The 27190-nt window shown below is 37.2% G+C and overlaps 1 protein-coding gene across 1 annotated transcript in view; it reads right to left on the bottom strand.

The window, feature by feature from the left end:
- LOC111053172 (phospholipase A-2-activating protein) overlaps positions 1–27190 on the bottom strand; it is a 35703-nt gene that overhangs the window by 5331 nt on the left and 3182 nt on the right. The window contains exons 3-11 of the mRNA XM_039438564.1: positions 22310–22558; positions 15948–16095; positions 15590–15754; positions 14261–14395; positions 9908–10103; positions 6811–7045; positions 5525–5602; positions 3088–3165; positions 1562–1705 (exon numbers count right to left, since the gene is read on the bottom strand). Coding sequence (XP_039294498.1) covers positions 1562–1705; positions 3088–3165; positions 5525–5602; positions 6811–7045; positions 9908–10103; positions 14261–14395; positions 15590–15754; positions 15948–16095; positions 22310–22558 — 1428 coding nt within the window. The remainder of the gene's footprint in view (positions 1–1561; positions 1706–3087; positions 3166–5524; positions 5603–6810; positions 7046–9907; positions 10104–14260; positions 14396–15589; positions 15755–15947; positions 16096–22309; positions 22559–27190) is intronic.

The following is a 27190-nucleotide window of genomic DNA, read 5'->3' as shown; positions in this document are numbered from 1 at the left end:
TAGGAGAACAACATTTAATAGAAGAACAAGAACGATTAACCGCCTTCACTAAAAAATTCCTCCAACAGATAGTATAAGGTAAATAAAAGTGTCTCATTTTATTTTAGTCAAGACTTAATAATTGTTACTCAGCATACAAACAAATTGTTTTGTGTTTTGAGATTCTGCTCCCTGATTTACTATTACTGGGATATGTGAAAAGGCCTGATTTCATGAAATAACCTGGATTTGAGCAACAGTAGATTCTAAACCATTAAATAATTATATTACAGAACCATTTTAAAATCATCCTACTGTTGCCAAATAACTGCCTCTCAATAACCCAACTGACTTTCAAACCTAGTTTTCGTTTATTGTGAAATAAGGCCTAAAAAATACTTTTAATTGTATTAAAGTACGCTGATGGGTATTCTAATTATAATAATAATACTATTCAAATACTGAGGTTGTGAACTGTGTTGTCAACTTCCTCACAGATGCTCCAACATGGTTGCCAACATTAAGCTCCACCCACAGAAAATCAAAACTATTTGATCTCACACCAACCGTTGGACCAACCGGCTGCTACAACCGCCAACCTGCCCACTGACGTACAACATCTACTACAACACAGCAAGTTGGCAACTAGGTTGCCAACCAAGTTGTTCGTCTATGGGCCGCTTAATACATGCAATGAATAATCCACTTGTCAGCTGATTGATTATTAATAATTCTATAGCAATGGTTCACAAAACATCCCACGGCGTAGGTTGCTTTTCGTGGATTAATGTGGGTCTACTTTGCGGCAAGCCTGTCATAGGCTACGAAACTACGATACTAACTATAATAGTGAGGTCCACGTTATAATGACAATGGAGAAAGATGGGAGAACAGCGTTGCCGATTCTCTGCCTTGCCACTGCCTTCTATAGAGGATAGCTGATACCGGTATATCTGATGTAATTTTAACTGTTCATTCTTGTTTAAAATAATCAATCATATTTTATTCGTCAAGAAAATATATTACTATGATACATTTATACATTTTATACAAATTGATACATTTATACTATTTATACATTTTTGCAGTAGAGATTAGATATTTTGTTAACTTATTACATCTCTACATTGTTTAAAACCGATCAGGCAGAGCTAGAAAAGGATAACGCTATCTGCTTTGTCGAATGATTGACAAGGATAGCAACACCAATGTTAATCAAATACTGCCATTATAACGTGGACCTCACTATATTTTATAGTCGTAGGCTACTCAGCTAAGTTTCCTTCTTATTGACCTTAGATTTCAATAAATTAATGATCAATTTTCAAGTCCTCACTGTCAGCCAAGATAATGAATAGAATACAATTTATTCAAAGATAACGAAAAAAAATAAAAAAGAAAATTTTATTGTGGAAAAGCCTTTACAGCATAGACAACTATGATGAATAAATATTTATAATGAATGAATAAAATTGAACAAACAAAACAATAGGTCGAAAAGGAATCAACTCTTTACTCTATAACTCTATAATAAAATCTTCACAGATAAATCTCTAATTTGATTTGATTTTGATTTACTTACTGTCAGGCCATTCCAGCAATTTCTGTAGCGTATCTAAAGCCGCATTCGTTGGCTCTATATCGCTTTCGGCTAATCTTAATAGTGATACTAGACTTTCGTTATCAACACTCCTTGACGGATCTTTGTTGAATTCTAAAAGTTTTTCTGGAAAAGAAACAATGAAATCTGATCATTTATCTATACAATTTAACTTTTCAATTATTCAGAATTACAAAAATTCTAGTTTGTGTACCAAAGTACCACAGGCTAAAGCCCAAAACGGTTCCAATTCTAATTTATATAACAGTCCAAATGTAGAGGCTAGATTTAAATCACTTTCACATTTTTGAGCTACACTTAAATTTACAATCCAAAACAAATAAAAACCACAGATTTCAAATCAAACAATACTTTTGAATTGAATTAGAGTTCAATATTGATATATTAGGTGAATAATGATAATTTATAAACATTTTTCCATGTTCGTAGCTTATGTAAAAGCTTAGGTAGAAGCTTAAGGCTGTGCAAAGGCTAATAATAAACTTTCTACTGGTGATATTTTTCAAAGTTTTTCGATTTGTTTATCATGAATCTATCAAAATGAAAAAGGTTTCTCAGGAAAACATTTTTTTTCGATCATTACTTTTTGAGATATGAGCGCCTGAAGTTTAAATTTTTGGGACAGAATATTTCAAGTTCGGTGAGACATAAATCCATAAGATTTAGAGGATAGATTCTTCGTGGTATTGTTGATTCAATAAAACAAAAATTTTCTGAAAATATCAATTTCCTAGAAAGTTATTCAATTTACTAAAAATGAACAAAATAACTTTTAGTTTAGTTAAAATACGAGTAAATATGAGTTAAAAGTTGAGTTAAATACATACGTATTTTTAAGTTATTCAATTAACTAAAAATGACCAAAAATAACTTTTAGTTGAGTTGTTTTTGGTCATTTTTGGTAAATTGAATAACTTTTTCAAAAATCAATATTTTTGTTTTACTAGATCAACAATACCATGAAGAATCTATCCTCTGAATCTCATGGATTTATCTCTTACCGAACTTGAAATGTTCTGTCCCAAAATTTAAACTTTAGGCGCTTATATCTCAAAAAATAATTATCGGAAAAAATGTTTTCCTGAGAAACCTTTTTCATTTTGATAGCTTCATGATATACTAATCGAAAAACTTTGAAAAATATCACCAGTAGAAAGTTTATTTTTAGCCTTTGCACAGCCTTAAGCTTCTACCTAAGCTTTCACATAAGCTACGAACATGGAAAATGTTTATAATTATTATTATTCGCCTAATATATCAATATTGAACTCTTAATTCAATTCAAAAGTATTGTTTGATTTGAAATTCTTTGAATTCTGAATTTGAAATTTGAACAAATTCTTTGGCTTTAAGAGTATTTTTATTGATGACATAAAAAGAGCTTGTTCAATCATAACATTAATTCAACATATGAAAATGCTTCAAATAACTTATTTGAATGTGTCCTTGAATATTCAATCTTGATATACTTTTTTTTAATAACTCACCTTTGATTAGTTCTAAATTACCGGCATCAAATTTGAGATATGAAGTTTGTGGAAATAGAGTGGGTACTGAATCTGTTTCTGTAAGCAAAACAATATTTATTTATAGAACAAAAATACAAGTTTAGAACATAAAATGAAAAGTATCAAGCCAAGTTATAACTAAATATAATTGCAAACGACAAATAATAAAGCGACGCATATTAGTTGAAGAACTAAAATTAGTCTGAGCTCCATCTGTAGACGTAAATTTTATCAGCAAAGTTTTAACTGACTCGAAAACACTAATACTGGAATGAATGAAAAGACTTGATATTGTCCAACCACAGATTTACAGTATTAAAAACCGATATACACCGTTGTGTTGTTATACCATTATTAATTTCTGATGAACTGGAGCTTACTTATCTATATAAATAAAAATCGAGCCTCAAATTTTGAAATTCAATAGCTTTTTTATATGTGCACCGAATTTGATGATTTTTTCTTAGTTGTGTTCGTTAAGTTCAGGACCAGGTTTATGGCCCATCAAATTTATAATCCGACTCCAGGACTCTTTCCTACGGTCTTTCAAAGTTTACATGTAATCCTTATGGGAGAAGATTTGTGAGCTGGCCACACACAGAAATAAAAATCTGGTGTGGCGCACTCACACAACTTTCCTTGCCGTTATGAAAATTGATCAACTGACGCTAGTGTTCCCGCGCATCAAAAGTCTACAATTCTAAGATCTGAGACAGCTGGTGACAAGACAATAGCGCTGCAGACACACGAAGTCTGCTATCTCTTCATAGTGAATGATTTAATAGAATCAACAGTTGCCAACAGTTTGCAATTAAATGATATTTTCTCGCATTTCGAGCTTATTTTCAATTTTAGGTGAAAATGTTACTGAACATAAATTGTAGAGATATTCATGCTGAATCTTTTCCACTAAATTTTTTTGTTTAAATTGTATCTGAAGCCTGATAATTGAGAATCTAAAATCAAATTTTGCATAGATGGGGCGGTGCTCCTGAAATTTTTACAGATATGGGACTTGTGGCAGTCGATAGAGCTTATCAATGACTTTTTTAGGTATGAATTTGATCAAAATCGTTGGAGCCGTTTTCGAGAAAATCGCGAAGAACCCTGTTTTTGACAACATTTTCGCCATTTTAGCCGCCATCTTGAATTGCATTTGATCGAAATTGTTCGTATCGGATCCTTATAGTGTAAGGACCTTAAGTTCCAAATTTCAAGTCATTCCATTAATTGGGAGATGAGATATCGTGTACACAGACGCACATACACTCATACACACACACACACACACACACACACACACACACACACACACACACACACACACACACACACAAACACACATACAGACCAATACCCAAAAACCAGTTTTTTGGACTCAGGGGACCTTGAAACGTATAGAAATTTAGAAATTGGGGTACCTTAATTTTTTTCGGAAAGCAATACTTTCCTTACCTATGGTAATAGGGCAAGGAAAGTAAAAATCAGTTGTTATATCATTTCGTCATACAACAGCTGTCGGTAGATAGTAGACAAGAGTGTGTGCTGCTCCATAACTGCTCATGTATTTTATTCTAAACGCCCCGACTAAAAACAAAATGACTGTTCTGTGTGTAATCATCCAGCAGTGCAGCCTCAGGTCAAAGACTTTCATGCTTTCATTGCATTTCTCAAATAATTGTGCTGTCTTCGGTGTTCAGAATTAATTGATTTTTAGTAAATTATTTATTTTGCAGTTGGAAAATTATCTATATAAATGAAATTCCGCATCGCGCCTCCTCAGGTGTGCATCCAACTCAAGTTTGTCATGAGATGCATTAAACTATTTGGCGGTACAAAGTTCGCCGAGCCAGCTAGTTTTTAATAAATCTGTGGTTGGAAAATATCTAGTCTTTTTATTCATTAAGGATAACTACCACAGTAACACCTTCACAACTAGAAATGGCAAAAAAGTGGATAATAGAATAATATATTAGATAATAGATCACAAAGTTCAGCCCATGAAACTAGTGAATGAAGTTTTATTACATTATATTCTTTTTGGAACACTTTCGGTTTCTCATACTTTTTTATGTGTAACCCTATCTGAATTTGGGAGGGAAATAGCACAAGGTTACATTATTTTTTCTCTCCCTATCATTTTGATGATGTATTGTGTGATTGAATGAAGAATAAAAAAGAAATGTTTAAAAACAATCTCCTAACATCACACAGATTTGTCTGTAAGGGAGAGAAGATTCACAATTTTGTTGTTGAGTATTTTCTCATTGTAAAATATTTTGATTTGAATTATTGGTCTTAGATACAGTTTGTTTTTTATTGGTTTATAAAAGTTCACAGATGAGTATTGACAATGGAGATTGTGGAAAAAAGTATTCATAGATATAATTTATGAAGTAGGAAATTTATCACTTACTACTTGTGCCGCCATTGCTTAAATGTTGCTGTGGGGCTGGAGCAGCACTAACGCCTTCTGGTATGTACCTTGCACCACCTGCAAAAATTGTAAAAGTTTAGAAAAAGTAATGACTTTTGTCTAAAAAAATTGACTTTTTATATAAAGTAATTCATGCAAAATGTTTATTTACACTATTTCAACAATTTCTTGTATTGCTTACTCATGTATTGGATCATTAATTAAGATTTTGATCAACAAATTGAGGAACGAAAACTCAGCCTATAACAGTTTTTGTCTCAAATTTGAGTGAAATAAATTGTTTGAAGTAAGGTGATATCAAACACCCATCTATAGAGAGGTCCACGTTATAATGAAACATGAAACAGCTGCTGTGTAGCTAAGGTGAACGTGATATTTTTGAGCTCAAAATTTAAGTATAGCAATACCATTACATTGCCAAACACTGTCAATATAACGTGGACCTCACTATAGTGACAATTTATGTTTATTTTTATACCTTGGGAAAAGGGAATATTTCCATATGATGATCCTGGAAATAGAAATGGATACTGGTATGGATACTACTTGTATTGGAAGCGAAATGTAAAGGTGCGTACGATATACGCGCCTCGAACACGCTACGATCATGAACGTTACACGAGACGTTACGCAAAAGGTTCGCTATATGTTCGCTAGATGATCGCGCTCTTGTCTTTGTCTTAGGCTAGGGCCACACGAGCGAACAAAGTGCTTCCGTTGTAACTTACTTTTTGACGTCCGTTGTAGAAATACATAGAAGTTAATTGGTGACAACACACGAGGTACGTGCGTACCAAGTAACGGAAGTCGTAACGGACGGTGATTTTTGAACAGCGCAGAAATTCTACAACGCACGTCGAGACATGCAAAAGTTATTGCTTCGTCTGGTTACATTGCGAAAAGCTAACTGACGTTGACGCACCACACTCAACGCTCGTGTGGTGTCATTGGCGACGGCCGTCAAAAAGTAAGTTGCAACGGACGCACTTTGTGCGCTCGTGTGGCACTAGCCTAATTTTTGATTTCAATATGCTACAACCTAACCTCACAAATGTGGAACGTCAATCCAGCTGATCGGGTGACAAAACTAAATCACCACCCGAACTTGCCAAGCTCGCGCTCTGTTCACGTTCTGCTCTTGCTCGACCTACGATCATCTTGCGATCTGCTCGTGTAATGTTCGTTTGCGGAGCAGAGCGTAAGCCTGAACGCACCTTGATAAATTGCGGTCGATTTACTTTCGTTTAATATTTGAGTTGATTTACCAGTGAAAGGATCGCAGTAGGCGGCACCAGACCCGGCCTGACTGAGCACAACAGGCTCCTGCTTCTTGCTGTTGGTGATAATGAAGTTGGCGATCTGCTCCAGAAACTGCTGATTCAGGTTGTTGGTGTGAATGAACTGCTGTGCCGCGTGCCAAGGGTCCTCCCCGTCGTTGTAGGGCAGTTTCAGAGGCGGTTTGCCGTCCTCTATGTCCACGCTGAACACATAGTCGTATTCCTACACAAACATATTCAAATCAAATAAAATTTATCCACCAATTAACAAAAGTGATAGAAGAAAATAAGTAAATAATATTTTGTTAAATAATTGGCGTGACTAGAAAAAGAAATCTTGTGCTCTAACCACGAGTTCAAAAATTACTTACTATAGTTAACAGGATTTTAGAATTAATACAGCACTTTATAATATAATCAAGACCATTACAATATAAATGGATAAATCAAATAAACAATCATATAATTAATGTATATAATAAATGTAAATTTATTCCACACATAAATATAAATTTATTCCACACATAAAATACAGGATTGTGCAATTGAATTGAATTGCTGCCTTTATTTTTATCCTGAACGGTAATGAAGTTTGGAGGATTCGGAACAGATGTTATTGTATTGGATTATTGCCTCTATTTTATTCCTGAAGGCAATGAAGTATGGAGGATTTGGAACAGCTGTTACATACTCACTTTAGAATAAAACTCAAACCTGTTTCCAGTAGGTAACTTGGATGTTGTTATTTTAATAATTTAGAAGTAGAAACAAATAAAAACATTAATCTTACGGACAGAGAACAACATTTGAAAATTGGGTTTAGTCATTTTGTGACTAAACACTTTGGCTAAATCTCTCACTACCTCTGCCTTACCTCTATATCTCCATCTACATCAACCTTCAACTTCTACCTTTACCACAGAGAAATTATAGCATAAGAAGATATCCCATGATATCGTTTATGTTCCAAATTTCAAGTCGATTTTTGTAATAAGTAGATTACTGTCGACTATTACTGTTTTGACCCGGTGAGATTGTAAGAACGGCACAGTACAAGACTACTAGCGTCATATAGCTTCACTAAAAAAAACTACTAGAACTATCGGCTTGAGTTGATAGTGAAATGTGGAACACAAACGCCCTAAACCATGTTATATCTTCCTCTGCTAAGCTTCTCTTCTCTATGGTAGAACTAACACTATGAGAATAGTGTCTATCTTAAGCTGGCTCCAGACATGCGTCATTCGGCAAACACCGAGCAGCGACTCGCCGAATCACGAGTAGTGTGGATGGATGTTTGGTATTCGGCAAGCAGCGAACATTCGTGCTCGTTGTTTCAGCCGGCTCCAGACATGCGGCATTCGGCGAACACCGAGTATATTCGCCGAATCACGAGTAGTGTGGATAGATGTTTGGTATTCGGCAAGCAGCAAACATTCGTGCTCGTTGTTTTCCCGGTCAGTGTGGGCTTTCTGCACACATCAAAGTGGACGAATGTTCGGCAAAAGGCAAACTTTCCCTCATTCACAGCCACATGTCTGGAGCAGGCTTTAAACACAGCCACTCAATGCAGCGCAAAGTACACAGTTTCATCTCTCCACCAAAATCTAAATTGAGGAGGATATGCAAGGTCTGAGAAGTATTGAAAACAATGCAAATTTGACTATTCATAGTTTCAAGTACAATAATTTGATGCAGTAGCCTACTTGATATAGTCTAGGCATAGAAGAGATCGTGTCACAATGCAATTAATATTGAAATGGCGTCTTCTATCAACATGTGTAAACTTTTTATACCAGCAGACTCATAGTAAGAAATTGTATCTTATGGGTAACCTATGGCATGGAAGCATGGACCTTGAATAAATTATGTGAAAAGAGAATACAAGCCTTTGAGTTTTGGACCTACCGCAGAATGCTGAGAATCTCATATACAGACCATGTAACAAATGAAGAGGTTCTCAGAAAAATGGAGAAAAGGCCAGAGCTCATAGGTGAAATTAAGGAGCGAAAATTAAAGTACCTAGGTCACATAATGAGGGGAATGTGAAATACTGCACCTCATTATGCACAAAATAACTGGCAAGAGATCAGTGGGCAGAAGACGAATATCTTGGTTGCGCAACTCAAGGGATTGGTTCCAGTGTACATCCAATGACCTATTCAGAGCAGCTGTAAATAAAATTAAAATCGCCATAATGATAGCCAACCTCCGCCATGGAGACGGTACATGAAGAAGAAGATGGGTAACCGTGCACTGGAACCGTAATCAACCGATCCGTTCGGCCGTTGGATCAGACAAATCTGCTGGCCGTTAATTCGGCCGAATATGGTCGTCCATTGGAACAGTTTACGTCAGTCTAGTTCAGTAGTTGGCTGGTTACCAATTATTGGATTAACTACTGCCATAGCCATCTAAATTTTTCACAATGATTATATTGAGATTTTGAAAATTTAATAAACAGATAATATCCAATAAATTAGTTATTCTTTACAATAATCTTACCTTCAGATCCTATTTGTTCAGCAATCTTTGTCCACAGATTCCTCTGAATATCACGACGATGATATATTTTGTCTCGCATATCCCACAATGGAACATTCTCTTGAACCAAACTTATCAACTTTTCATTGTCCATAGTTACAACTTTATAAAACAGAAAAACTTCAAAAAACAAAAACAAACAAGACTGTGAAACAATTTTAGGTTAGGAACACTTTGTTGTCTCAGCTCGACTAGTTAGTTCGGCCGGATAGAGCCGGAAAATCCCATTCAATTCGGATCGATAAATTGATCGGCCGGAGACGGCCGTACGAACCTGTTGCAATGGACGAGCATCTATTAGTTTCTTTGTTGGGGGATCGTTCGGTAGTTTTCGGCTGAATCTAGATCGGACGAAAACGGTTCTAGTGGACGGCCCACCTAAATGTTGATTTATCAACAGTTTCTTACAATATGGTCGCTGCTTAGTTGTATCTTGCTACTTGCTGTCCCTAAACTCTACGCTATCTTTTTTCTATGCCTCCATCTCTACCTTTTTATTTATTTATTTTTCATGACTTGATTTGAATGACCTTGGCATTACCTTGCCATTGTAAGTGGTGCGGCCAGTCTCCGATGCACTGTTCGAGTCGGTGACAGATCCCATGGCAGTTCCGACCTTCTGCCACTGTTGCTTCTCTGCCGACCAGCTGTAGACCACCGCCACACCCGACTCCTGCACCAGCTTGGTCTGCCCGTCCGAACTGCCAGCTGCCAGCAGGGCTTCCTTGCCTGGCAATCTGCCAACACACACAAACAACACATTCATACCAACTGCTGAGGCCTATTGCATGAGAAATACACAAAGCCACATTGACCTTACACAGATAACGTTTCCATTCAATCGGTTCTTTGAATGTACGTAACGTTCTTAAGCACTGGCCACACCAACGTCTGCTAGAGGTAGAGAGCTCGCTCCCGCGGTGGTAGTTCAGGCCACACCAAAAAACGTCCGCTAGCGGTAGTTTGGTTTTGTTTTGATGAGTGTGATTCTCTAGTAGCATGCGCTACCGAAGGCGAACTTTCCATGTTATTCATTTGTGCAGGCCAGATCGATCTCGCTACCTCGGCGGTAGTACCACCAGCAGACGTTTCAAAAGTTCGCCTGGCACGGCCAAGTGAAACTACCGCCGAGGTACTCCCTTTGCGGGAGCGAGCTCGGTGTGGCCTGCTCAATTTAATAACATGGAAAGCGAGTTTTTTAACTTATAACTAATTTCATTTTACGATAAGAGTTGAATCTGTGGCGAATCATATGATTGCCACCTGTGATGTTTTCAACTGGTATAGTTTGTTTATCACTTGTAACAGTTTACTTCAATATTATCCAGAGTTTAATTTTGTCATTCCAACATTAAAATTATTTCATCATTCATTTAATTCAATTTAATCAATTTCAAGATAGGAAATCATCAAATTAAATTCCTATAAATCCAGAAAGTTGAATATTGCCGGCACGTAATCAGCTGATCGATACTCTGTCGTAATCAGCTGATTGTTGCCGTGACTCGTTCTCTACGGGGTCGGTACTCTGAACCAAAGATGCATAGACTCACATGCAGCGCTAGTGTCGTACTTGGAATTGAAATAGGCCTTTGAGGGGGCAACCTATAAGATTATTACATACCAATGCCTAGTATTATAGATACTAGTAAACATAATTCATGGAAAAAGAGCTCTATTCCTCCCTAGCTATACTAGTAGTTCTGTGAACAGTAGACCTCACGCAGTATTCTCATCCACAAGTACCTGATTGAAACTGTAGACCTTATGGAAATACAGCAATAGACTGGCTTCTCCACACATCTGTGTAATCACTTGTCAGCTGATTTATGATGAATAATTCTATAATCTGATTTTTACTGCAATATTGGCGTATGAAGGAGGCTCCTTTTTCCTTTTATATTATCCTTGAAATGCAAAATTTCCAAAAACCTTGTATATACGTTGACGCGCAATTAAAAAAGGAACATACCTGTCAAATTTCATGAATGAAAAATGAATGAATGAATGAATTTTATTTGCCAAAAACAAAATACAAAAAAGCTTTACAAAAAATAAATATAAGTATATGCTACTGCACTTAAATCAAGATACATACATTTATTTAATTGGATATAATAACGAAATGATATCCTTTACATTACAAACAATAGTTTTAAAATGAAGATTCAATTTATGATCACATGCATAAGTACAGTAGGTGAGGCAAAAACACCGGCAAAAGGAAGATTCCTTGTGCGCCAATGTGAGTCGTAAATCAGCTTAATCAGGGATGTAATATATAAACTTGAATCTAGCTTATGAAGTGTTCGAAAATATAATTTATAATATGAAGTTGATATGAAAATCTATTACCGCGTTTCGCCGTAAATGCGCAACATATAAACATTTAAGCATTAAGAGAAATGCCAAACCGTCGACTTGAATCTTAGACCTCACTTCGCTCGCTCAATAATATCTCGTGCTAAAATACCCCAATGGCGGCCTTTAATTTCAAGTAAGAGCTATCATTGGGAAGGCATAGGTATTGTGGGTCTATATCTCTTCAAGGTCTTTGCTCTGAACGTTAGATTTTGATGATGAACTGAAAATACAAACTAATAATATTAGTATTCAACAGGTTATTAGAAGAGGAAATTACAAAAATATTACACAATTATCCATTAAAATATGCACTTAAGAGAGAGTTCAAAAATTTGGAGTTTGCCAGTGTGTGAAAACTTCCCCAAGGACCAATTGTATTCTTTCTGCTCAGCATATAAGAAATTCATTGGAAATTCACAGCTTAGTAGTGTCATAACAAACAAACGTGCAGCAATTTATCAAATTCCATAAATATAAGCAGGATACAATTTATTATAATAGTGAGGTCCACGTTGCAGTGATAGAGGAACAGCGTTAACGATTCTCTGCCTTGCCACTGCCTTCTATAAAGATAGCTGACTCCGGCTATTCTCCTTCTTTCACTGTCATTATAACGTGGACCTCACAACAGTTATAACAGTGAGGTCCACGTTGCAGTGATAGAGGAACAGCGTTAACGATTCTCTGCCTTGCCACTGCCTTCTATAAAGATAGCTGACTCCGGCTATTCTCCTTCTTTCACTGTCATTATAACGTGGACCTCACAACAGTTATAACAGTGAGGTCCACGTTGCAGTGATAGAGGAACAGCGTTAACGATTCTCTCCCTTGCCACTGCCTTCTATAAAGATAGCTGACTCCGGCTGTTCTCCTATCTTCCTTTACTGTCATTATAACGTGGACCTCACAACAGTTTGACAAGAAACTTGAAATCAATGCCTCAGTTTAATATGCTGAGGGGAACACGACTAGGTGCCACCCCGTCAACCTGTCCCCTTTTAAAACCGGTTTTTAGGGGACACGTTGACGTGAGCTATCCCCGTCTACTTGTCTCCTTTCTAAGGAGGTGACAAATAGTCGGGGGGACACTCTGACGCGAGGGTGCGAGGTGTCAAGTTGTCGTTTACGGTCATGACTAGTTGACACCTTCGGTCCAGTAGGTGACAAGTAGTCGGGGTGACAACTTGACGGCAATGGTATATTTTTACGAGGGTATAGGTAGTCGTCTACGGTCACGACAACCTATCACCTCGATTCCACACCACATGAAATCACCATTCCGGCTGGCTCTTCATTTGAAAGTTGGAAAATGAAGCCAAACTGTCAAGTTTTATATGAAAAAGCATTAAGATTATCAAAGTGAATGTGTCTTCAATAAATTATCTTCAATATTTAAAAACGAAATTTCTTGTCTCAATTTCGATCTTATATTTAGTCTCATTGCCACTTATTTACTATAATATGCCCAAGAATTCGAGAAATAATTTCTTTCCTTCAATATTTGCAGCGATAGATATGGCAACACGCTACTCTTCTCAATAATCATACTCATATAATTTGTTTGAACAGTGTCTGTGAGTGTAGAAGACACAGACACAACTTGAAGATTCTCATTGGCCTTCTTATGGACTGATTGCCATCTGAGCGCAAGTGTATATAAATAATTATTTATCCTCATATTAATTACCAGACTTCACGTAATACCTCAGTTGATAACCAGACTGATAGCTTCATCTACCATATCATTGATGGATGAAAATTTGACTGTCCTAGCATTAGGCTCAATTTACTCGTAAACGTCTGACGGGAAAATATAACTGAACAAAATGTGTTTAGAATTGTGTTCTACATCTGGTTCAGTCTTCAAAAGGGCTTATTATTCATTTTTTTCTGTTTTCAACAAACTCGAAAAAATGTGTCCTAAAAATAGCAAAGACAGCGAATATCTCCCGAACCGTGTGTTTAACGGGAAAATGTTACTGAACCGAAAGTTCTTAGAATTCGATTCTACATCATAACCAGTAATAAAAATTGCTTGATCCCCCTCCCCACGCCGCGGGGGTGTAATTTGTGCCAACTGGTGCTCTATAGGTGACAAGTAGTCAGGGTGCCAGCGTGCAAGGTGTCATGTTGACGTGAGCCATCCCCGTCTACTTGTCTCCTTTCTAAGGAGGTGACAACTAGTCGGGGGGACACTCTGACGCGAGGGTGCAAAGTGTCAAGTTGTCGTTTACGGTCATGACTAGTTGGCACCATCGGTCCAGTAGGTGAAAAGTAGTCGGGGGGACAACTTGACGGCAATGGTATATTTTTACGAGGGTACAGGTAGTCGCCTATGGCAAAAATGACCAGGTGTCAGGTAGTCGGGGTGACACCTAGACGGCGACCCATGCTGAGTTCGAAGTGAATCACAATATGTATAGATAGATCAGTAGGAGAAGATACTGGTCGCTAATAACTTATGTAAACTAAAAGAAGCATTCTTATTCATATTAATCGCCTTGGATTGGATTAAATGAAGAGCACTCACTCAGACACCTTGACCCCGCCAACCTCCTGACTGGCAGCTCTGGTCAACGCAGCTATCTCCTCCTCGTATTGAGCCAGAGCCACTGCATCCGCCTGTCTGCTCTCATCACAGCTGAATACCCTCACAACACCGTCGCTAAAATACAACAAATTGACATTCTAGTTCCATTATTTGCCACAACATTTTATAAGATGTATAAGCTAGTCATCAAAATATTATAAAGAAAACAATTGGCTTATACAGAGCCCGGCATAACCTGACGATTTTTGAGGGATAATAACTGAACTGTGTTTCGTACAATTAAATCGTATAATATATCAAATCAAAGATCAACTCTTGCAATTTATAGTGAATTACATAGATTACTCACAAAGCTTTTTATTTGTAGATTATTTCATCCAAATGATTTCTTCTACTTTTCACACACTCACTTAGACAATGTATCGAACTAAATAGCCTTATACTAACTAATCGTAACTAATAGAAATTATAGTCTTGGATTATAAAGGGTTGTGCAGAGGAAACGCATGTTTTTCGAATAGCCAGTACTCGTCAACGGGAGAGGGTATTGCCCTGGAACGAATATTGGCAGACGACCCATACTATGCCATTTCAGTTGCTATGAGCGTTGGAACGTACAACATCGTGTGCTCGCTGTTGAGCAGTTTTTTTTTAGAAACAATGAATCTGTAGTCACAGTGCTACGCTTTTCCGTCAATATTTTAGAGTTGGGCGTCAAAGTGCAATGCCCGATCGAAATACTGTACTCCGATGGGCTGCAGCGTTTAGGAGTACTAGTTCTGAGATGAAAAAGAAAGCACCTGGTATTCCCCGTTCCCCGGAAAGTGTAGACCGAGTCAGAACGGCAGTTGTTACTAGTCCTAGACGATCGACTCGACGACACTGACTCGGTCTACATTTTCAGAAGTACGAACTGAACGGGTAAGACCAGGTGGTTTCTCTTTCATCACAGAACTAGTACTCATAACGCTGCAACCCATCGGAGTACAGTATTTCGATCGGGCATTGCACCTCGACCCTCAACTTTAAAATATTGACGAAAAAGCGTTGCACTGTGACTACACATTCATTGTTTCTAAAAAAAAAAACTGCTCAACAGCGAGCACACGATGTTGTACGTTCCAACGCTCATAGCAACTGAAATGGCATAGTATGGGTCGTCTGCCAACATTCGTTTCAGGGCAATACCCTTTCCCGTTGCCGAGGAGTACTGGCTGTTCGAAAAACATGCGTTTCCTCTTCACAACCCTGTATTATAATCTTGGATTAAACAAAATAATTTGAAGGGAATTCGAGTGAATATTGTACCTTGATCCAGTGACGACATCCCCATTAGGCAGAAGTGCGACTGCCCACACACTCTGAGCCGGCAGAGTTATGGTCTCCTTACTGCCACCCCCACAACTGTTCCACACAAACACTGATCTGTCCTCCCCTCCCGATACCACTAGGCCGCTCGCCAGGGCACTCATACTGCAAACAAAACCAAAGCAAGTTGTCAATCAAGAATTGGGTCTAAATAGAGTTCATTTCATTAATTCTATTCATCAGTGGGGAGACAAATATTTATTTAAATACAAGCAAAAATCTTATGTTATAATTGCATATAAGCGGTAGGTTTGTTGATACACTACTGTCATAAAAGCAGTCACATTAATATAATTACCTGTAAATGTAATGCGGATGTCCATACCAAATGTCAAGACATTCACCAGTCAGCACATTCCATTTTCTGATGGTTGCATCGTTGGCACATGACAGAAATTCAGTCGGACTTTGAAGAACAGCCAGATCTCTCACACAGTCCGTATGACCTGCAATTACACGAAATAATTATTGGATAGGTTCCGATTCAACAGGAAATAACATTTAAAATACCTAGTTGATCATTTTATAATAAGAAGACTGTCGCCACTAATTTAATGAAGTTTATTTCAAATAGGCCTACTTTGAAGCCAAAAATCCATAAATTTACTCTCTAGAAGCATGAAGGTATAGTGAGGTCCACGTTATAATGGCAGTATTTGATAAACATTGGTGTTGCTATGCTTTTCTATCATTCCACAAACTATCTGCTTTATCTTTTTCCAAAATACAGGGTCTGTATGATAAGTAACCTGACTGACCTCAGGAAATTTTTTATTGGCAAAATATGTACAATTTTTCATTAGATATCTTCAAAGTAGTCCCTATTGGAGTCGATAACACGCTGATACCGGATTTTAAAATCCCTGAACGCTCCCTGGAAGTCGGCAACCTCTATACTGTCTAGAGTTCTCGTCGTAGCACGTTGAAAGTTTTCCAGAGTCCCGAACCGCCTCCCCTTTAAGTTGTCTCTTGATCTTCGGGAACAAAAAGAAGTCCGGTGGTGCCATATTCGGGCTGTAAGGAGGATGTGGCAACGTTATCCTCGATTATTTGGCCAACTGCTCGGTGACGAGCAGGCAGGTGTGCGACGGAGCATTGTCGTGATGGAGAATCCACGAATCGGCAATCCCCGGACGGACTTGATGAACCCGGGCGGTTAGTCGACGGAGCACCTCTCTGTAGTACTGTAGTACTTTGTGAACGGCCAGTAGTACAGAGAGGTGCTCCGTCGACTAAACTCCCGGGTTCATCAAGTCCGTCCGAGGATTGCCGATTGGTAGGTCCTCCATCACGACAATGCTCCGTCGCACACCTTCCTGCTCGTCACCGAGCAGTTGGCCAAGTAATCAAGGGTAACGTTGCCACATCCTCCTTACAGCCCGGATATGGCACCACCAAACTTCTTTTTGTTCCCAAAGATCAAGAGACAACTTAAGGGGACGCGGTTCGGGACTCTGGAAACCGTTCAACGTGCTACGACGAGAGCTCTAGACAGCATAGAGGTTGCCGACTTCCAGGGAGCGTTCAGGGATTCGAAAATCCGGTATCAGCGTGTTATCGACTCCAATAGGGACTACTTTGAAGAAATCTAATGAAAAATTGTACATATTTTGCCAATAAAAAATTTCCTGAGGTCAGTCCGGTTACTTATTATACAGACCCTGTATGCTATTTCAGTTATGAAAATTTATTATCAAATCATCAAAAAAAAATTTTTCCTGACGAATAGAATAAAACTGATTTTTTTCAAACAAGAATGAGCAGTTAATATAACAGCTACCTGCTATATCAGCTATCATCTATAGAATAGAATAGAATGACTTCTTTATTTTTTTGACGTGGCGAAGTTTGGACAGTAATGTCCACTCTACCACTTGACCACGTCGTGGTTAGAAGGTAGTGGCAAGGCTGAGAATCAGCAACACTTTTCTTCTATCTTTATCCACTGCCATTAGAACGTGGACCTCACTACAGTTGATTATTCTTTTTTGAACAACACTACAGTCTAATGTTCTATGAATAATAGCACAGAGAAACAATAGCGTAAGTAGATATCCCATGGTATATGGTTTTTATGTCGCAACTTTTACTGTTATCTCCAGCCGATTACTGTTGATTATTGTCGATTTTTACTGTTTTGTTGGGGTGAGAGTGTTTGAACGGCACACTATGAAAGACTACCAGCGTCACACAGCTTCACGGGAAAGAATTACATGAACTATTGGCTTGAGATAACAGTAAAAGTTGCGACATAAACGCCCTATACCATGGGATATCTACTTATGCTATTATAATAGCATACTACTTATGCTCTATGATAATAGTTATAAAAACTAGTACTCACGTGTGGAGCTCTTTCGGATTTTTACATCCGTCTTCAACACTGCTATCTTCATTCAAAATGTAGAATTTTCGAAGAATTTTTTAATAGAGTCAACAGTGTTGAAAATGGATGTAAAATTCTGAAAGTGCTCCACACGTGAGTAGCCTACAAGTTTTAATAATATTATTATTCTTTAGTTTGTGTAAAATAAGTTGAGACACTTGGCCCTCCATCCGAAGAAATTACAGTGTAGCCAAATCGTGTAAAATTTCAACTTTCTCAAATTTCCAATTCAACGTCAGAATTGGATGTAGAATATCATTCCCGATATCCTAGTAGTACTAAAAAAGCTGCAGAGTTGAAGGATTAAAAGGAAATTAAACTTTTATTATAAAATTGGAAACATCGCGAATATTTGTTTTTCTTTTGAATATTACTTCTCTCAGAATCATGGGGCGTCGTAATAATTTTATATAAAATCAACGGGGAGAATGTCTCCTTTCTATTGGTGCATGGATCATTTTTATCCGACTTATAGTTATTTTTTAATTAATATTATTATGTTCGTCAATGTCGGGACATTTCGAGCAGAAAACATGAAATTTTCGACATGCTAGAAAATTTCTGTTTCAAAAGATAAGTAGGTGGTGGTAGCGACAAAGTTTCTCACAAATAATTGAAATTATTTTTCCAATTGTCAAACGTACTCGGAAGAGCGTATTTTGGCCTCTCAGGAATTTCAAAGTCAAGGATAGCGGCTGAATGGTGTGCCACCTCATGCTATGAATTAGCTGGGATCAACAAAACAAAATACAGAACGATTGAAAAAAATCTGGTGTGGCGCACTCACACAACTTTCCTTGCCGTTATGAAAATTGATCACCTGACGCTAGTGTTCCCGCGCATCTCAAGTCTACTATTCAAAGATTCGAGCCAGCTGGTGACAGGGCAAAAACGCTGGAGACACACGAGGTCTGCTATCTCTTCATAGTGAATCATTTAATAGAATCAACAGTTGCCAACAGTTTGCAATTGGATAATCATTTTTTCTCGAATTTCGAGCTTATTTTTAATTTTAGGTGAAATGTTACTGAACTTTAATTGTAGAGATTCTCATGCTGAATCGTTTCCACTCGAAATTTTTGTTTAAATTGTATCTAAAGCCTGATTATTGAGAATCTAAAATCAAACTTTGCATAGATGGGGCGGAACTCCTGAAATTTTTACAGATATGGGATTTGTGGCAGTTGATAGAGCTTATTGATGACTATTTCAGGTATAATTTCAATCGAAATCGTTGGAGCCGTTTTCGAGAAAATTGCGATAAACCCTGTTTTTGACAACATTTTCGCCGCCATCTAGAATCGCATTTGATCGAAATTGTTCGTGTCGGATCCTTATAGTGTAAGGACCTTACATTCCAAATTTCAAGTCTTTCCGTTAATTGGGAGATGAGATATCGTGTACACAGACGCACATACACTCATACACACACACACATACAGACCAATACTCAAAAATCTGGTGTGGTACACTCACACAACTTTCCTTGCTCATATTTGAAACTACGATCAAACTTCTGTATATGTGTATATATAATTATTGTTTTCAGAGTACTTTTTCCTTAGTGTAAATTGTGAAATTCGATTATTTTTTTAGTCGTAATTTTTTTAAAGTCGTCAAAACAGCTGTTCTACAGATGAAATATCTCGACTATGTGTTATTTTTATGAACTGCGCTACCTACCTACCTCATGCACGAGAAGGAGGTTACTAAGTCCATTTCTCAAGGATGGGGTGGACCCTCCATTAGTTTCTCAGAGATGAGACTCATGGCAGTTGATAGGGCTTATAAATAGCTACCCATGGTATAAATTTGAAGAAAATCGTTAGAGCCGTTTTCGAGAAAACCATGAAAAACATGGTTTTTTAGTGATTATCCGCCATTTTTCTCAAAAATATTACGGAACTCCTGCAATTTTCCCAGAAATGAGACTCATGTCAGTTGATAGGGCTTATAAATAGCTATTCATGATATAAATTTGAAGAAAATCGTTAGAGCCGTTTTCGAGAAAACCGTGAAAAACATGGTTTTTTAGGGATTATCCGCCATTTTTCTCAAAAATATTACGGAGCTCCTGCAATTTTCCCAGAAACGAGACTCACGTCAGTTGATAGGGCTCATAAATAGCTATCCATGGTATAAATTTAAAGAAAATCGTTAGAGCCGTTTTTGAGAAAATCGTGAAAAACATGGTTTTTTAGTAATTATCCGCCATTTTTTCCGCCATCTTGAATTGAATTTTATTGAATTTCTTATTGTCGGGTCCTCATGGTATAAGGACCTTAAGTTTAAAATTTCAAGTCAATCGGTTAATTAGGAATGGAGTTATCGTGTTCACAGACATACACACATACACACATACACACACACACACACACACACACACACACACACACACACACAGACCAACACCCAAAAATCATGTTTTTGGACTCAGGGGACCTTGAAACGTATAGAAAACTTGAAATTGGGGTACCTTAATTTTTTTGGAAAGCAATACTTTCCTTACCTATGGTAGTAGGGCAAGGAAAGTAAAAACCACATTTTTGGACTCAGGGGACCTTGAAACGTATATAAATTTAGAAATTGGGGTACCTTATTTTTTTTCGGAAAGCAATACTTTCCTTACCTATGGTAATAGGGCAAGGAAAGAAATACAGAACGATTGAAAAATTCAGCAACTGCAAGTCACATGATTATAAATAATAGTGAAAATGACAACCTCGCCTCGAACAATCCAAGCGGTGTTTCATTACAGCCTTTCGAGAGGCAATCAGCTGCTTGCGATTGAAATAATTCAGTCAAATATCTTGTAAATTGTCAGCCTTCAGCATACAATTTGGTACACCATGCAGCCGATCTTCTAACTTTAAAATTCCTTTGAGACCAAAATACGATCTTCCGACTACTTTTGACAATTGGAAAAAAATTTCAATTATTTGTGAGAAACTTTCTCACTTTCACCAAAATATTACAAAAAAGGAAAATCTGGTGTGGTGCACCTACACAACTTTCCTTGCCGTTATGAAAATTGATCAACTGACGCTACTGTTCCCGCGCATCTCAAGTCTACTTTTCGAAGATCTGAGTCAGCTGGTGACAGGACAATAGCGCTGCAGACACACGAAGTCTGCTATCTCTTTATAGTGAGTGATTTAATAGAATCAACAGTTGCCAACAGTTTGCAATTGAATATTCTTATTTTCTCGAATTTCGAGCTCATTTTCAATTTTAGATGAAAATGTTACTGAACATTGATTGTAGAGACTTTCATGCTCAATCTTTTCGACTTGAAATTTTTCGTTTAAATTGTATCTAAAGCCTGATAATTGGAAATCTAAAATCAAAATTTGCATAGATGGTGCAGTGCTCCTGAAATTTTTACAGATATGAGACTTGTGGCATTTGATAGAGCTTATCAATGACTTTTCGAGGTATGAATTTGATCAAAATCGTTGGAGCCGTTTTCGAGAAAATCGCGAAAACCCCTGTTTTTGACAACATTTTTGCCATTTTAGCCGCCATATTTAATTGCATTTGATCGAAAATGTTCGTTTCGGATCCTTATAGTGTAAGGACCTCAAGTTCAAGTCAAATTTCCAAATTTCAAGTCATTCGGTTAATTGTGAGATGAGATATTATGTACACAGACGCACACATACACTCATACACACACACACACACACACACACACACACACACACACACACACACACACACACACACACACACACACATACATACCAATACCCAAAAACCACTTTTTTGGAATCAGGGGACCTTGAAACGTATAGAAATTTAGAAATTGGGGAACCTTAATTTTTTTCGGAAAGCAATACTTTCCTTATCTATGCAAGGAAAGTAAAATTCAGCAACTGCAAGCCACATGATTATTATAAATAGTGAAAATGACAACCTCGCCTCGAATAATCCAAGCGGTGTTTCATTACAGCCTTTCGAGAGGCAATCAGCTGCTTGCGATTGAAATAATTCAGTCAAATATCTTGTAAATTGTCAGCCTTCAGCATACAATTTGGTACACAATGCTTACCATGCAGCCGATCTTCTAACTTTAAAATTCCTTTGAGACCAAAATACGATCTTCCGACTACTTTTGACAATTGGAAAAATAATTTCAATTATTTGTGAGAAACTTTCTCACTTTCACCAAAATATTACAAAAAAGAAAAACTGTTGGTAAATTGCCTGTTCCTTATTATCTGAATACACGATTAGTTTGCTGCATTCAATAAATAAATATAGAAACCACTGACCTGTAATAGTAGCCTGATGCCGTCCTTCGGCCGTGTAGGTCCTGATAGTCTTGTCAGCTGAGGCGGTGACAATATGGCCGCCACTCAGTTGGATGACCGACCACACAGCTGCCTCGTGGCCGGTCAGGTTGAGCAGGGCCTCCCCTCCACCACCCCCTCCAACACACCACACCTTCGCCGTCTGGTCCCAAGACGAGGAGAGCACAATCGAAGGTGTTTTCGGGTTGCTACTCGCTGATAGGCAGCATACTGTCAACACATAATGCTATACAGTTTTTGCACATATTAATCGTCACTCATTCTTATTTTTAGGGCTACTGAATGTAATGAAATACAATAGAATATATATATATATATATATATATATATATATATACAGTGTGTACAAAAAAGAATTACCCGATTTTAAATAGCCATATTTATTAGTAAGAAGGGCTTAAAGCCAGGTCCAGACGCTCAAGTTTGCCATCAGTCTTTTGCTCAAGCAAAAGACGGATCGTTTGGTTCAAGCAAAAGACTGATGTAAAATTGCGTCCACACGCATCCGTCTTATGTCGTCCGTTTTCCTATGTTTGTGCTCACAAGTTCAGTTCTTGATATGTTTATTTATTTATTCAATCATTCAGAATTATACAACTTACAGGAAAATACCACAGGCTAACTTACGTCCAAAACGGTTCCAATTCTATTTTTTACAACAGTCCAAAGTAGCTAGAGGTTATGTGTCACTTCAATATGACTTGTGATATGGTTCATTGAGTCTGAATTGTATACGGTTGACATATATCCGGTAGATGAGTAATAATTATATCTGTTGTATATACATACTTTTTCACTGTTAAAATTAAACTTGAATTTTAAAAAACACTTTTGAAGTGAAAATGCACTTAATTTTGTAGTGACGATCGTTTCGACCTGTTGTTGGTCATCATCAGACTGTGGGAATTTACTCAGATGACAAGGCTATGTGTGGTAAGGGATGAAGGTGGTGGAATAGGTTGTGGTGGGGGTTGGGTTGATGGATACTTAGTGAGGCGGTAATTTTGAACTGTGGATTATTTTCTCAAAGAGTGTGTGGGAAGAGAAATTTATTTGATCATTTAGGAGACTGTTGGGAAACTGTTTTGTGTGGTTGTAAATTTCGTATTGTTCCAATACATTGAGTTTTCTGCTTTTTTGTGAGAAATGGAGTATTTCAAGATTGGTGGCGATGTCGGTGTATGTGTGGTCTGTTGATATAATCTTAGACCATTTATAGAGTAAACACGGCCAATTGTATATTCATACTAAAGTCGTTGAAGCCAACATCTCTACTACCAAATTCGCCCACGTTGACGTCACAACAGTTTGTTGTGTAAGTGTTTGTGGTGTTTAACTTACATTGTTGTTGAATAATGCATTGTTGTTAGCTTGGTTGTGACGTCAATATGGGCGGATTTGGCAGTAGATGTTGGCTTCAGAGGCTAGACTTCCCAGCGTGTCTAATCTATAAATGGTCTAAGGATATAATATGGTCAGCAAAGTTTGAGTGGCTATGTGGTTTATTAATGGCTCTGATGTGCTCTTTGTATCTTGTCTGAAAGTTACGTCCAGTCTGTCCGATATACAGTTTACTACAATCATTACATTTCAATTTGTAGATGCCTGGTTGCTCAAATCTCTGTTTGTTTGTTTGGTCATTTTCAAGAGCTCAACACGATCAAATTCATTGCCCAACAAAATGGATACTCATCCACTCTAGTCGACAACCTACTCCACAAAATAAGAACAAAATCATCAACCAAAAATAATATGGAAAATGGCCAGAAATTCATCACACTCATACTACAACAAAAAATCACAGAAAGTAGCATCATCTTTTAAGAAACTCAAATACAGAATTGCCTTTAAAACAACAAATTCACTGAGAAAACATTTTCAAAATTACCAAACAAACAAACAGAGATTTGAGCAACCAGGCATCTACAAATTGAAATGTAATGATTGTAGTAAACTGTATATCGGACAGACTGGACGTGACTTTCAGACAAGATACAAAGAGCACATCAGAGCCATTAGTAGACGATTAATAACGCGATTTGAATTTTGGTGGATTGGCAAAAGACGGACGGTTTGATGGAAAAAGATTGCCGGCCGATACATTTTAAGTTTGACGACTTAATCTTGAAGACCCATCCGTTTTACCGTCCAGACGCAACGACTTACATGCTCCGACTTTTGCTTGAGCAAAAGACTGAAGCTAAACTTGAGCGTCTGAACCGGGCTTAACACTAAGAAATTGCATACTAAAATACTCAAAAGATATTGGAGTTACGAAAATGCATAATAAATTTTCAATATGTCCTCCATTGTCTGCACGGACGACATCTGCCGTTGCCTCAACGTTGGATAGGGCGTACAGGACGCGAGAGCAAGCTTTACACTCTTGGCTTCCTAGGTCCCCTGACATAACACCATGCGATTTTTTCCTGTGGGGATAATATGTTAAACAACATGTTTACGCTCATCCCTTACCTCGTGACATTCATGAACTGAAAACCCGAATATCAGCGGCTGTAGCTTCAGTGACAGAAGACACCTTACGCTCATAATTGAAGAGACTTGAAATGTTGTCAAAAATCCACTTTATTTACCTTTACTTTACCTTACACTCAGTTTGGTATGAATAAAGCTACAGACTAGATGTCGTCCGTGCAGCCAGTGGAGGACATATTGAACATTTATGATGCATTTTCGTAGACTCCAATATTTTGATATTTTAGTATGCAATTTGTTAGTGTTTAGCCCTTCTTCATAATAAATATAGCTATTTAAAATCGGGCCATTCTTTTTTGTACAACTGTATATAATAGAATACATCGAGCACCCTTTCATTTCATCACAACACAACTATAGATTCAACTCTTCAACATAGTCTAAAACAGTCGTTTGGTCATGTCACAGGCCCTGAAATTGATCAGGTGCGACCTGAAAGCTCTGACACTAGACCTGAGCCAGCCAGTTCACTCGATATTATTATTAACTCTTTAACAGACATTTTCAAGAGTAAATCATGTACACTTGAAAATGGCTCATGAAGAGTTGGAACTATATAAGTTTTGTGATAAAATAAAAGGGTACTTGATTAATTCTATTGTGTTTTAATCACCAATTCTTTGTAAGGAAAAAAATAAAATCAAATACAGTGTTATTTACTCAATACGTTGCAAACACTTGACAGCACTGAAAGTGTATCAGAGAAGGTAGCTGAGAGTGTTGAAAATAATGTTTTCCTACAGATACCCTGAAAAGTGACCATTTGTGCACTGATTGCAGGCTGCAAAGAATCACTTTTCCGCACTAGTGCGCAAAGTGAGTACTTTGCGTACTCCAGATTTGCAGCATGACAACGCAAAATAGTTAGTAGGTTATATGGAGCACCAGTGCAGCAAAATCAAAATTAAGTTGGTAACAGTGAGTGGGCTGCTATAGTGAGCAGAGGTGCAACGAAGCACAACGCGCTAATTATTAAGTAGATATTATAACCAAGGACACCGACAGCACAGTGCCACCACAGCACACACCACACAGCTGCCCCCCGCCATTCAAACACACATACATTATTCAGGCAATTTTACCCATAATTACCCACTTTTCATATTCAATGGTAACTGTAGGAAAAATTTAATGTGAAATACGTACGCAAAGTTCGTTTGCTGCACTCAAGAAACCATTCCGTAAACATTCAGTAAACGTTTCTTTCGATGCAGCAAACTGTCACTTTGCGCACTAGTTGCACAAATAACTAATATGTCAGAATGTATCCGCCTCCTTGTACCCTAACTTTACTGTACCAACATTCCTGACATATTTAAATACATTTATTTCAACACTCTTAGATACCTCTCCTGATACACCCTACCTTCGATGCTCATCATTTCCTGACACATTTGAGCACTTGCATTATTTTCAACACTCTCAGATACCTCCACTGATACAATTCAAGTAGCTTATCTTCAATTTATTGAGATATTTTATAAAATATAAACGGACACAATGAACAATCTCTGAAAGTAAGAGACTATAATTTTAAAAAGACAGAAACTTTCACGTACTTGGGAGTGACACTCACGCACAACAACTCAGAAGAACTGGAAGTGACCAACAGAATAAGATCGGCAAATAAAAGATTTCATGCATGCAATAAACTGCTTAATTTCAATTTCAATTTATTGGAAAAAAAGATACATTGTAGTGAATGTAGTTAATCAGTGTGGATGCGACAGGCACACTGCCCAAAACCGCACTCCACACAAGATAATAAAGAAGAATAAGAAAACAAAAGCAACTTATACAGAAATTAAACAAACTTCAGAATCACATGCTAAATCTTGAAATAGAATACTAATTATTTATATCATTATAGCTATTCGTATTGTTACAATATATATATATAATATATATATATATATTATATATATATATATATATATATAATTTTAATTAAAATAAGAAAATAAGTTTAATTGAAATAAGAATAGAAAGAATAAGTTCAAAATAAATAATAAAAAAGAGTTGACTAATTAAACTAAAAAAATTAAAAAGAAAAAAATAAAATAGAAGAAGTAAGGTAAAGACATATATTTAGAGATAGATAGCAGAAGAAGAGAGGAAAGAGAGAGAGAGAGAGCTTAAAGTTAAAAATTGACAAAAGAACTAATATTGAAGTAATATAGAGCATGATTTAATAAAGGCATTCAAAGACGGATTGAAGAGATCGATATCTCGAGATACTGTGTTGAAGAGTCTCATGGATCGATTGATGGGTGAGTTATAATCCTGCAACGTTCGAGATCTTGGTATAAAAAACGAAAAATACCTTCCACGAGAAACAGTCGGTAC

Source organism: Nilaparvata lugens, chromosome 12, assembly GCF_014356525.2.
Source record: "Nilaparvata lugens isolate BPH chromosome 12, ASM1435652v1, whole genome shotgun sequence".
In the NCBI taxonomy this organism is placed as follows: Eukaryota; Metazoa; Arthropoda; class Insecta; order Hemiptera; family Delphacidae; genus Nilaparvata; species Nilaparvata lugens.
The sequence above is the reverse complement of the archived record's forward strand: the minus strand, read 5'-3'. Positions and strand labels throughout refer to the sequence as shown.